Genomic DNA, 13,966 nt, shown 5'->3' on the forward strand with positions numbered 1-13,966 from the left:
ACTCAGCTTTTCTTCCATATCCTGTCAAAGTGTGGAATTTACACAGTATCTCTCAGCTCTGAAAAACAGGAGTCCGGGAGCTGAAGCTACATCAATGAGGATCGCTCTGAAAGCTGGTTGGAGTGAAGGGATGCACCCCCCCTTCAAACAACTCATAGGAACAAAACCAAGGCTGTCACTGGAGATCCCTACCCTGTCACCTTTTTTCTATTGGTGTCAGGAAAACTCATCAGAAGGGACTCATGCTGATAGCAGAGGAATCGGGCAGCAGACAGAAATGACACATAGTGCTTTGGATTGAGACAAGTACACACTAGAGGGATATGCTTTTTCATATTTCATGTCTGAGGTATACAACCACTTTAAATTACCTGCTTATTTTCAGAACCTAATTGTAGATTGTGCTACTGCATCCTCTCTATCAGATTCTAATTCCAATTTACTTGCAGGATTAGTGTCTACTTAGCCATCAGCAATGGAGACTAAGTTTAATTCTGAATTGCTCATGTTGTTGAGCGATGAGATTTCCCCCAAGGTGTCAAATTCCACTGCTGTTACGCCACAGTTAAAGCAGAGCTCCACCCAAAAGGGGAAGCTCCGCTTGTTTGCACCCTCCTCTTCTCCACTGCTATGTTTGGCACTTTTTGGGGGGGAGGGAGGAGCGGGTACCTGGTTTTGACAGGTACTCGCTCCAACTTCCTGGTAAGATCACCGCACGGTGATCTATGTCATTTCCGCCCCTCCTCGTGCGACTCGTGCATAAGCAGCAGGAAACAGGAAACAACTTCCTGTTTCCCCTACTACAGATGCTGGCGTCTGCACTCGAAGCCGATAACAAATCGGCTAGGGGTGCTGACATCGCGGGATCCCTGGACAGGTAAGTATCCTTATATTAAAAGTCAGCAGCTACAGTATTTTTAGCTGCTGACTTTTTTTTTTTACAGACTGGAACTCCTCTTTAAGGAGATCGTTTTGGCTCCAACTGATAGGGTGTGTACCATTTTGAAACTTGCGGATCAGCCTGTCGCTTCTACTAGTGCTGTTTCTGACCTTGAGTCTTATAGGACTCTTAAGGTCACAAACACTTCTATTTCTTGTCTATTGAGGTTCACAGAAGGTCTTTCACCTTTGGGTTATACTGCCATGTATTTTCTTAAGCTCTGCTGTGTAAAAGACTAACCTATTTTTGCCAGCACCTTTTTTCTAATTCTCCGAGATCTTGCTTTTCGTCAGTCAAGACCCATTGCTACACTGCTGCTAGATCCGGTCTCTCCAATTGCAGCTGTCAGTCATCTTCAGCCTGGCTTTGGGAGGGCCATGTCTGAACCCCACTGGACTGGACTTTGTAAAGATAGCCTGGAAGTGCACAGTGTAGGGAGTTTTCTATATTCCGTTCAGGTAAAAAGTTTTTGGCTTTGTCTCAACACTTGCCCTGTCTTTGAAGACTCCCTTTGTGAGTGGGCCAGTCCGTTTGAGCACCAGGAGTCTTGTGTAACCTTGTGTAGGAGTCTTAGCACCTTTAAAATAACCCATTTCCTGCCTATTTTATCAGTGGAAAGGGTTAACGCTGTTGGATGGAGCGCCAATGTCATCCACTGGGTGTTGTGTGTGCTCCTTGTTCCCTTTACCATTATACAGTGTCCAGGAAGCATCTCCTTGCTGCTGTTCCTGCTTTGCAAAGAGCCTTGTGGAGCTTTGATCCATTCCTGCTGCCTGCCTACAGTAAGTATGGTCACATCCAGTCATCCAAACCTCACCCTCCAACTGTCTGGGAGTAGTACCTAAAACCTGCCCTTATACCCTAAACCTTATGCTGCCTTGTGCCACGTGGTCGCAACACATCTAATTCTAGAGGAGGAGAGGGAACAATCCCGCTGTACCAGGTTCCTTGAGCTCACGCTCTACTAATTGCTCCAGGGCTGCTTGCAATGCACCTGCTAATGAGGCTTTCATTTGCAGCCTGGAATCCTGTTGCCCTCTGCTCCTAGAGTCTACCCCCTCTTTGGAGTCTTCCTGAGCTCCTTCGGGTATAGCCATTTTCTTTTCTCTTTGGGCTGAGGTTTTTACTACAGTCATGCAAGACCTTATGATCCAAATTACCCAGTCATTTGCTGACTCTGACCACAGAATCCACAAGTGCTTTTCCACATATTCTCCTGTAGATTCTGTATCTAATTTGCCCGTGGCCTTGGTATCTCTGAGCCATCAACTGAGGCTGATTCCGAGTTTCTCCGGTTTCTACTTGATGAGCTTGGTTCTGAGGGATCCCTGTCCTCTGCCATTACCAAATTTAAAGAGACCATTTCATCTTGTTGTGCACACCACTATGAAACTAGAAAATCACCCTATTGCTTCTACCAGTGTTATTTCCTTGTTTGGCTCTTAAGACTGCAAAGAGGTTCCCAGTGCATCCGCTGTTCTAGATTTTCCTCTATGGAGATTGGGAAAACCCTGACAAAATGTTTGCCCACCCCCCAAACACTTATTAGCCTTGTACCTATTTGAAGAGAGAAGCATCCCCCCTATCAGAAATATGAAGAAGTCCGGTGCTAAACAACCTCCTGCAGACAACGGTAAAAATTAACATGAATGCAATAAGGCTGAAAAAAATTCCCATACTCCTGTTGCTGTATGTTATGCAACTGAGTTAAGTTGAAATCAAACAGCAAAAATGCAAATTGCACAGTGTCTCCGGGATAAATAGTACCAAGTATGGTTGTGCTCTAGTGGCTAATACCTGTATATCACTCCAATGCCGTCAGGGCATGGTAAAAGAATAGCCAATGTTGATGTCTACTGGGGGATCAAATGTCCTCCATCCCAAAGGAAAACAAATAAATAGTAAGACAACAGTTAAAACATGCCGCCACTGAATAAATATGTCCAAAAAAAAATCACTTTATTAAGACTGAAAGCATGAAAACATGTACAATGTTCACAACCATGTCTGTAAATTCCAAGAAAGCTTAGGTGCTGCCCGGTGTTTGGTCTCCCTTTATATGGCTTCACCAAATGGAGTTATTCCTGCCAAATACAGACGAGACATGGATAAAGAGGCCTCGCCCTGAAATGCGTTGCCCTGGAGATGTTAGGCGATTTCGTCCGTCCCCATTACCTCCTGGATCATTAGTGGCACGACACTTCCAGTGACTCGGCTTTGCATGCCACAATTTTAGGTGACGTAGTTTCCGGCTACGTGTTCCCGGCCAGCACATGGACCCTTCCATTCCATGTTTTCTGAGCGGTTTGGAGTCTCCATTAGTGCCATTCTTTGGAGAATGTCCCCCACAAGAGCGGCTGCCTTTGGCAGGGATTGTCTCTTGATTTATATGGTTTCACCAAACACCATGGTGGAACCGGGCAGCATATAAGCTTTCTTGGAAGTTACACACATGGTTGTGGACATGTTACATATTTTGGTGATTTCAGTCAGATTTGTTGGACATCAGAACATCCACTATTCTGGTGGAGGATGTACCTGTCTTTAAGGAGCCAACCGACAAAAGGCTGGAAGCCCTCTTTAGAGCTTTGCCAGAACTTTTCCAAATCTTGCAGTTGATCCCTCAGTTAAGAACCTTTTGAGCAAATGGTTGTAGCTTTGAAGTGATTGTAAAGTCTCGTTTTTTTCTCTTGTTAAAATAACAAACACGTTATACTTGCTCTGTGCAATTCTTTTGCACAGAGCAGCCCTGATCCTCCTCTTCTCGTGTCCACCCCATAGCAATCCTGGCTCCTTCCCCCTACTGAGGGCCCACCATAGCAAGCAGCTTGCTATGGGGGCACTCGTACATTCTCGCTTCCAAGCCCTGCTCTGTGTGTCCATAAAACCCACAGAGCAGGGCTTGGCCCTGTTCCTCACTACCTCACTGGCTGTGATTTAAAGCAGCAGGAGCCAATGAGGGAGAATACCAAGAGGGCCTTCGTTCTTGTGCACATCGCAGGATCTAGATCGGGCTAAGGTATGTAATTAAGGGGGGGCATGCGGCTGTTTTTTTTAATCTTAATGCATAGAATGCAGTAAGGTAAAAAAACCTTCTGCCTTTACAACCACTTTAAGCTACAGTCGTGGCAGTCTACTGCAGGCTTCATGTCTCTTCCCCTGCTTTAATGTCTCTTGTCCATACACACATGAATGACACTTTTGGTTAAATTGCTGGACTGTGGAACCTGCTCCTTAGAGAGTGTCTGATCTGCTTTATCTTTCGAGGGAGAATCTCTCTTCAACTCTACTCTTATCAACATCAATGTAGAGGCTACTGGTGGCAAGAGTATACAGTAGCTCACAAAAGTGAGTACACCCCTCACGTTTTTGTAAATATTTTATTATATCTTTTCATGTGACAACACTGAAGAAATGACACTTTGCTACAATGTAAAGTAGTGAGTGTACAGCTTGTATAACAGCGTAAATTTGCTGTCCCCTCAAAATAACTCAACACACAGCCATTAATGTCTTAAACCGCTGGCAACAAGAATGAGTAGACACCTAAGTGAAAATGTCCAAATTGGGCCCAAAGTGTCAATATCTTGTGTGGTCACCATTATTTTCCAGCACTGCCTTAACCCTCTTAGGCATGGAGTTCACCAGAGCGTCACAGGTTGCCACTGGAGTCCTCTTCCACTCCTTCATGATAACATCACAGAGCTGGTGGATGTTAGAGACCTTGCGCTCCTCCACCTTCCTTTTGAGGATGCCCCACAGTTGCTCAATAGGGTTTAGGTCTGGAGACATGCTTGGCCAGTCCATCACCTTTACCCTCAGCTTCATTAGCAAGGCAGTGGTCGTCCTGGAGGTGTGTTTGGGGTCGTTATCATGTTGGAATACTGCCCTGTGGTCCAGTCTCCAAAGGGAGGGGATCATGCTCTGCTTCAGTATGTCACAGTACATGTTGGCATTCATGGTTCCCTCAATTAACTGTAGCCCCCCATTGTCGGCAGCACTCATGCAGCCCCAGACCACGACACTCCCACCACCATGCTTGACTTAGGGCAAGACACACTTGTCTTTGTACTCCTCACCTGGTTGCCGCCACACACGCTTGACACCATCTGAACCAGATAAGTTTATCTTGGTCTCATCAGACCAGAGGATATGGTTCCAGTAATCCATTTCCTTAGTCTGCTTGTCTTCAGCAAACTGTTTGTGGGCTTTCTTGTGCATCATCTTTAGAAGAGGCTTCCTTCTGGGACGACAGCCATGCAGACCAATTTGATGCAGTGTGTGGTGTATGGTCTGAGCACTGACAGGCTGACCCCCCACCCCTTTAACCTCTGCAGCAATGCTGGCAGCACTCATATGTCTATTTCCCAAAGACAACCTCTGGATATGATGCTAAGCACATGCACTCAGCTTCTTTGGTTGACCATGGCGAGGCCTGGTCTGAGCAGAATCTGTCCTGTTAAACCACTGTATGGTCTTGGCCACCGTGCTGCAGCTTCTTATAGCCTAGGCCAGGGATATGCAATTAGCGGACCTCCAGCTGTTGCAGAACTACAAGTCCCATGAGGCATTGCAAGACTCTGACAGCCACAAGCATGACACCCAGAGGCAGAGGCATGATGAGACTTGTAGTTTTGCAACAGTTGGAGGTCCGCTAATTGCATATCCCTGGCCTAGGCCATCTTTATGTAGAGCAACAACTCTCTTTCAGATCCTCAGAGTTCTTTGCCATGAGGTGCCATGTTGAACTTTCAGTGGCCAGTATGAGAGAGTGAGAGCAATAACACCAAATTTAACACACCTGCTCCACATTCACACCTGGGACCTTGTAACACTAACAAGTCACATGACACCGGGGGTGGGGTGGGGTGGCTAATTGTGCCCAATTTGGAAATTTTCACTTAGGGGAGTACTCACTTTTGTTGCCAGCGGTTTAGACATTAATGGCTGTGTGTTGAGTTATTTTGAGGGGACAGCAAATGTACACTGTAATTTACATTGTAGAAAAATGTAATTTCTTCAGTGTTGTCACGTGAAAAGATATAATAAAATATTTACAAAAATGTGAGGGGTGCATTCACTCTTGTGAGATACTGTATATACGTGAAAAGATATAATAAAATATTTACAAAAATCTGAGGGGTGCACTCACTTTTGTGAGATACTGTATATCTTCCTCTGCTGAAGCCTAAGGAACAGACTGTGAAGTCGTCGTCTTCTCGATCAGTAAGGAGACATCTTTTTTGTTTTCCACTCTGCACCATCCATATCCAGACCCTCAAGCTTGGCTCCCAGTCCACCTGCAAGGTCTGGGGCTCAAAGTCCTCCAAACTCAAAAAACTTTTGTTAATCTTTGCAAACGCTTGAACTGCTTGCATCTCAGATGCCTGGGTTTGGGAAATGGTATCCAAGAGTTACAAGATGGAGTTTCACACCTTGCCCTGTCCTTGAATTCTTACCACCTCCTCACCATTCCCAGATCCATATAAGTCATCCATGGTATGTTGGATCTAAAAGCACTGAATGTCTTCATTCGAGTTTAGATGTTCCTATGAAATCCAACAGGCCTGTCATTGCCTTCCTTTAACAGTGAGACTTTGTAGCGTTGATGGACATAAAGAACGCCTATCTACATTTTCCCATCTTTGCAGCACATCAGTGTTTCCTGCATGTTGCTGTGGGGCCCTCCATTCAGTCAGACAATGCCACAGCGGTGGTGTACATAAACCATCAGGAAGGAGGCAGAAGTTTTGCTGCGACAAGAGAGAGGTAGATCAAATCCTGTCCTGGGCAGAACTTCACATCTTAGCCTTATCCATCAACCATGTACCTTTCAGGCATTGGCAGTTGTCAGGCATACTTTCTCAGGCGGCAGCACTTGGACCTAGAGGAGTGATCCCTATACACGTACAGTAAGTGTTCCATGACCTGTGTCACAGGTGGGGGACACTGGATGTGGATCTTCTGACCTCCAAGTTCAACAACAAACTGGACAGTTTTGTCTCCAGGTACAGGGATCCTCTAGTGCAGGGGTGTCAGACTGGCGGCCCTCCAGCTGTTGCAGAACTACAAGTCCCGTCATGCCTGTAATTGTTAGCCTTGCAATGCAATGGGAATTGTAGTTCCGCAACAGCTGGAGGGCCACAAGTTTGACACCTGTGCTCTAGTGGAAGCAGTGGTTACTCTGGTAACTCCATTGGATCAAAATATTCTATGTCTTTCAACCCTTGAAACTTCATCATCTGTTTCGCAGGATTGAGATGAAGGGCATTCTGGTGATCCCCATTGGTCTGCAGTGGCTATGATGAGATGTAGTAAGCCGACATGGTAAATCTATATTGCGCTGTGTGACCTCTGCCAGATCATTATGATCTTCTGTATAAAGGACCAATTTACCATCCTGCTTCATATTAGCTAGATTAAACATGACTATAAAAGCTCAGGTTTTGAAAGAGAGTGGCATTTCTGAGCCTGTGATTCCTGTGATGCTGAAAGCTTGGAAGGCTAGTCCTACAAGGTCTTGTATCGAATGTGGAAGGCATTTTTCACTTGGTGTGTGACTTAGGGTTTCCATCCTAGAAGTTTCACCATGAGATTAATCCTCTCCTACCCACAGCTGGTCTGGACCAGTGTTTGGCACTCAGTACTATCCAGTACTACAATCTGGTTTTCACCCTCTCTATTTTATTTCAGAAATCCCTGCTGTCATAATACAATAGCGGAGTGGGAGGATTACATCATGCACCTCGAATGTGTGGATGTGGCAATCTGTTCATTTTGTTTTGATCAGCTGGCTGGCTGGCTGATCAAAAAAAAATATCCATCTATGGCCAGCTTCAGAGGTCTAGTGGCATCAATGCCTTGATGGTTCAGGGGTGTTTTGTCAGAAAAAGAGTGACGTGTTAGTGACCTTCTTAATATTATGTGGGTGCTCATAAAGTTATGGATGATCGGTGTATATGAAACATAGGACAGTTTTGTTTTTTATTAAACTAAATTGGTTCTATGTTCTTTGGTTACTGTAGATGCCATTACCGGCAATACTATTACATTATATGCTTTTATATAAATTAGCTTTCTGTTTTTAGCATTTTTTTTATGAAAGCATTGCATGTTTTTATGTACATATAATTAAAGGTTTGCACATTATTTCTTCCTTAAAAAAAAACTGTATTGTTGATGTGTTTCAGATGCAGATCTGAGTGAATCTGGAATGTCACTTAAGAGTACTGGATCTGCTGCCTCAGTGACTTGTGCAAGTGATCGTAAAAGGAGAAGTTTACCAAAGCTTCCAAAAGAGGAAACCAGCTCCCACATTTCTACAAGTAAGCAAACACATAGGTCAGATGTTGGAGAAAAACAAGATACAGAGTTACAAGAGAAAGAATCGCATATCCGTTTAGGTAAGAAAGACAAGCTATATGTTTCCAATGGAAAAGCTAGAACTAAGCAAGATAAACCTATGGAAAGTTCAATGGACAAAACTGGAACCCTCACAGATTATTCTTCCTTAGGGTTTGATGCTAAGAAAGATGCCTTACTCGCTGCACGGAAGCAAGCGGTATACAAAGCCCACCTTGAGCAGGCTAAAGATCTGTTGACTTCTCCAAAGTTGTTCAACAAGCCACCAGTTATCCAACCAAGTGGTTCATCCTCTCCGAATGCCCACAAGCTACAACAGGCTGCTGAAACCTCTCAGAAGAAGGCTGGCCAGAAAAGTGAAGTTGTTTCAAACAGTAATAGTGTTGAAACTGATAGAAAAGAAAACTTCAAGCCACTCGTGAGACAAGGCAGTTTTACTATAGATAAGCCTAGCTCAAATGTACCTATAGAACTTATTCCACACATTAATAAGCAGCCTGTACTATCCCCTACCTTTCCCTTTACATCTATGAACAATGTAAGAGGGAGAAGTGACTCTGTAGACACTGATTCTAGCATGGATACTACTCTGTTGCTGAAGGATACAGAAGCAGTCATGGCTTTTCTTGAAGCAAAGCTTAGGGATGATAGCAAAACTGATGATGATCCAAAAACTCCTAGCTACACCCAAGAAAATTCTATATCCCCTGAATCAGATGTTGATACTGCGAGCACTATTAGTTATGTTGCTAATGACACTGATAAAAAGTGTCAGCAGAAACGAAAAACCCTTAGCAGTCTGCACAAGGACAAATCCTCAACATCTTCCCCTTCTAAAGAACCCCTCAGTTCATCAGTTTCCATAACCCGTGAAAGAACTGAAAGAAAAAGTAAAACTCATGTTAGGGAGGCTGGAAGCAGAAGTGATATTCAAAAAGTTCTTCGAACTAGTGTAAGAAACAGACAACCATCCCTTGACTTGACGGATGATGATCAAACTTCTAGTTTACCTTGTTCTACTGTATCAGATATTTTATCTTCTGATCAAGAAACATATTCCGGAAGGTCACACTCTAAATCTCAGTTTGCCTCTGTAGATGACAAGTTTACTACAATAAAAACTGCTGCGGCTAACAAGCCAGTTACTCTTCCTAGACCTCGTCCAACAAGGACTTCACTTTTGCGCAGGACGCGCTTAGGTGAAGCTTCAGACACGGAGATTGGAGATACTGATAGAGCATCAGTAGCCTCAGAAGTATCAACAACAAGTTCAACATCAAAGCAACCTGCTAGCAGGAAACCACTTTCAAGAATAGATTTGCTTGCACAGCCTCGTAGAACAAGGCTTGGTTCTTTATCTGCACGCAGTGACTCAGAAGCAACAATAACAAGAGGTTCTGGATCTTCACGAGCTTCAGAATATGCACTTAAAAGTGGTTCCAAAATGACTCCAACAACCGATGGGAGAAGTTCTCCAAGAGCCAGAGCTAACAGCATTTCTCGCCTATCAGATGCCAAAACAAAAGTGGTTCCATCTGCTCATGGCTCTCTTGCTGGTAGGTTTTCATGTTTATGAAGTGTTTTTATATTTCACGACTATTATATTTGATCATCTTGACTTAACCACTTGCCCCCTAAAAGGTTTTACCCCCTTGCTGACGAGGCCATTTTTTGCAGTTCGGCACTGCGCTACTTTAAACACTTCAGCTTTGGAAGATTTCCCCCCCTTCATGACCAGGCCATTTTTTTGCGATATGGCCCTGCGTTGCTCTAACTGACAATTGTGCGACACTGTACCCAAGTAAAATGTATGTCCTTTTTTTCCACAAATAGAAATTTCTTTTGGTGATATTTGATCACTTGTTTGTTTTTTATTTTTTGCGCTATAAACAAAAAAATACAATTTTGGAAAAAAAAACAACGGCAATCAGCGACTTATAGCGGACTGTGATATTGCGGCAGACAAATTGGACATCTAACTGCCGCTTTGGACACTTTTTTGGGAACCAGTGACACTAATACAGTGATCAGTGCTAAAAATATACACTGTAACTGTACTAATGACACTGGCTTGGAAGGGGTTAACATCAGGGGCGATCAAAGGGTTAACTGTGTGCCTAGCCAGTGTTTGTGTACTGTGTGGGAGGTGTTTTTACTTAGGGAACACATGGATCCTTGTCCCTGCTTTGCAGGAACACAAGATCCATGCCTTCCCTACTGACAGAACGGCAGTCTGCCTTGTTTGCATAGGCAGACTGCCGTTCTGCCTCTGTAACGAATGATCATCGGATGCCAGCAGACATAGAGTCTGCAGTCCCCACTGATTGGCAAAAGCTGGCACATCCCGCTGTCAAGACAGAGCTCTGTGTTGTTTCCAGTCACAGAGTTCTGTCCTGTCATCCGGTTCACTGATCGGCAATCATCAATCATTGGCCGGGACCTGCTGATCGGCTTGTGTTATAACTAATGACAGCCGGGGATACATGAACCAGTGCGGGGAGGGCACTTTGTCGCCATACTTCTAAGTGAGGCTGTCAGCAAGCGGTTAAGCTGTGTATAAGTTGTTGGAAACAGAAAAACTTCAAATAACCCATCAAGTCTTTTTTTTGTTGCATATTTGTTATAATCTATGTTTATTCCAAGCATTTAATCATCGATTTTTTTATCCACCCTGTCTCCCTCACCACATTCTAGTGGAACGGGCTGTTAAAGGTTTCCTTTTTTAAGGCTGAATAGTCAGAATTAGCTTTATACAGGTACCTAGGGGCAAAGCTTATGCTCCTTGATTGCAGAGCTGTAGCGTTGCAGAAAGATCACTGCTTCCACACATAGGGCAGCAGTAGTTCTCTGCAGTCTAATGAACTGACATTTCTACACTGGGGTTGAATTAAATCCCATTCTACAAATAACACATTTACAGTGTACTATGCATTAAGGTCTGCCAGAAAACTGTAAAATTGTAAAGTTAATGTGAATTTATACATGTATCGTTTGACTATTTTTTTTGTGCTTCAGTTGTAAATATTTATTATATTATATTTTTATCTTCTCACCCTAATTTAAAAAAGTAGGTAATACACGATGGAGACGAGTTCCTCCAGAGTATGCATCCACTTCTGAAGATGAATTTGGATCTAACCGCATTGCTGCTAAACCCACTCGGCTACGTACTTCTTCAGCAGTTAAAGTTCAGAAGTCACAAGTTAGTGGAAGCAGCCCAGTTAAAGCGCCTTCAGCAGCTCTCAACATTAGTTCATTCAAACATAAGGCAAAAGAACAAGATGATTATATTCGTGACTGGACTGCACATCGTGAGGAAATAGCAAGGTAATGTATTCATTTTGCACATGCATTGCAATATCATTAGGCTAGGTTCACACATGTCCACTGAGAATTTCCCCTCAGTTTTCACTGCAAATTTCCAAAGTAGCTGTTTAGCTGCAAATTAGATGCGGTTCAGATGCAAATTTGTGGAGGCGGCAGACACTGGCGTCTTTAACATTAGCACCCCCTCATGTCGAGGGCATGTGGCCTGGTGGGGGCTCGCTTGTCAACTGCCCTCCTCCACCTGCTTGCTCGGATAAGAGTCTGGTTTTAATTTGGAAATGAAGGGGGGGGGACCCTACGCCTTTTTTTTTTTACATTTTGGTGTGGGGTTCTCCTTAAAATCCAGACCAGATCCAATTCGTGTTCAAAAACTGACCAGATGTGCGATTCAGATGAGTTCCCATAGAAGGCAATGAGCCTGGAATTTGCACCTGAATCGCACCGTGGTGCTCAGAAAACGCACAGGACTCTCTTTAAATTTGCAGTGAATTTGCGCTGCTTCTGCGCCGCATATATGTGAACTGGCTCCATAGAAAGCCAGTTTGATTCATGCGAATCGGATGCAGTTTAAATGCATCCAATTCGCATATGTGTCAACAGAGCCTTAGTTCACTGTACATGTATATTTTGAAAGAAATTTAAACTACAGATCACAAACATTTACATAAACAATTTATAGGACTAATATAAAAAAAACAAGTGCTGCGCATTCCAAAGTATAACAAGACATAAAGTGTAAATGACAAAAATATTATAAAGCGTCTAATCTCAAACTTTTGTTTTCAAGAAAATCGTTACAAAAATATGTGCTGTGCAACCTAACCAAAAACACAGTGTGAAACAAAATAGTGCAATCAAAAAAACTCAAAGAGAAATATTCCGATCGTGCATATACGTATATAACACACATGAATGTTCCAGCATAACCCCTTTAAATAATTTGTGCTCATTTATGTTGGATTGTTGGACAAAATCTTCTTCTTTGTAGAGTTGTGTAACCTCATCAGCTGTCTCTTGGGTATGTTGGTTCACCAGGATGCGTGGTGACAGCATCTGAGGGGATGTAAAGAAAAAAATTTGCATGGAGAAGATGGACAATAATAATAAAAGTATTGTACTGTGTTCAGAAAGCAATGGAAAAAGTTTTTAGATTTTCTGAATTTGATCATTGAGGTGGAAACGGTTAGTTTTAAGGCAAAAACCTTTTTTAAACCCACAGCTACATCCCTTTTTTTTAAAGAGGGTTATGCTGAAACATTAATTTGAGAAGAGAATAGAAAAATTGAAAGTATGGGGAGAGAGACCTCGATTAAAGTTTGTATCAATAGAGACTCCCATGAGGGGAAGAGAGATTTTTCATTTTGTGTGCTTTTATATTACAATGTCCAATGCATTACATTAGAAATCATCAGGGGATATTAAAGGAGACATTTTAATAACTGGCTTTACCTGAATACCCCAGTTTTGTATATAGGAAGACCCCTAATTTGAGGGACAAACTAGTCAAAATTGTTGTAGACCCCCATAAAAAACATGGGTTTTTCGTTTTTTTACAGGAACTGGGTTTTTGCTTGTGGGAGATGTAAAGCCTGTACTAACACAAATGCTAACCTCAAGAAAAGAAAAGAGTTTACTGCTAAGTCCACTCAGAATATGAAATTAAAAGATTTTATTTCATATCCGACAGAGGGTGTTATCTGCACGCTGGAATGCCCTTGTGGCTTTCAGTATGTGGGACGCACTAACAGAGCACTGAGAGTTAGGCTAAGGTAGCATTTCAATAATAATAAAAAGAGTTGCAAAAAAACATAATGGTTCGCACCACTAAGCTATTTCACAAGAAAGACCCCAGAGGTTTGAAATTTTGGGGGATGGAGAAGGTCACCAAGCGTTGGAGGGGAGACAATTTTATAGGTCAGTTGAGCCAGGAGTCCAATTGGATCCTTGACAAGTTCTTATTCTCAGAGGACTGAATGAATAATTTCACCTCCACTGTTTTATTAGCGACTTTTAGCCCAGGTTCACACTGACAGCGGGAATGAAATCGTGCGAGTTCAGCTGAACTCGCATGATTTCATTCCTGCATGTCAGTTCCGACTTCGGGAGAGATTTTAGAGACATCTGTGTGGGTTGCTACACAGATGTCAATGGAAATCGCACCCGAAGTCGCCAAAAGTAGTACAGAAACTTCTTTTGGGAATTGGTGCGGCGTCATTGGTGTATGGGGCGTTATACCATTTTTTCATATATAATATTTTTATACAGTATATTTTTATATACCATATTTATCGGCATATAACGCGCACAGGCGTATAACACGCAGCCTAACTTTAAGAG

At 43.0% G+C, this 13,966-nt stretch overlaps 1 protein-coding gene across 6 annotated transcripts in view; it reads left to right on the plus strand.

Moving 5' to 3' along the window:
- CEP170 (centrosomal protein 170) overlaps window positions 1–13,966 on the plus strand; it is a 141,317-nt gene that overhangs the window by 91,318 nt on the left and 36,033 nt on the right. For 3 of the 6 annotated variants that reach the window (XM_073627941.1, XM_073627944.1, XM_073627942.1), the window contains exons 11-12: window positions 8,131–9,858; window positions 11,371–11,629. In XM_073627941.1, coding sequence (XP_073484042.1) covers window positions 8,131–9,858; window positions 11,371–11,629 — 1,987 coding nt within the window. The remainder of the gene's footprint in view (window positions 1–8,130; window positions 9,859–11,370; window positions 11,630–13,966) is intronic. The other 3 variants (XM_073627943.1, XM_073627945.1, XM_073627946.1) reach the window with 1 other exon arrangement.

The sequence above is a fragment of the Aquarana catesbeiana genome, linkage group LG04 (genome assembly GCF_042186555.1).
Source record: "Aquarana catesbeiana isolate 2022-GZ linkage group LG04, ASM4218655v1, whole genome shotgun sequence".
Classification (NCBI taxonomy): domain Eukaryota; kingdom Metazoa; phylum Chordata; class Amphibia; order Anura; family Ranidae; genus Aquarana; species Aquarana catesbeiana.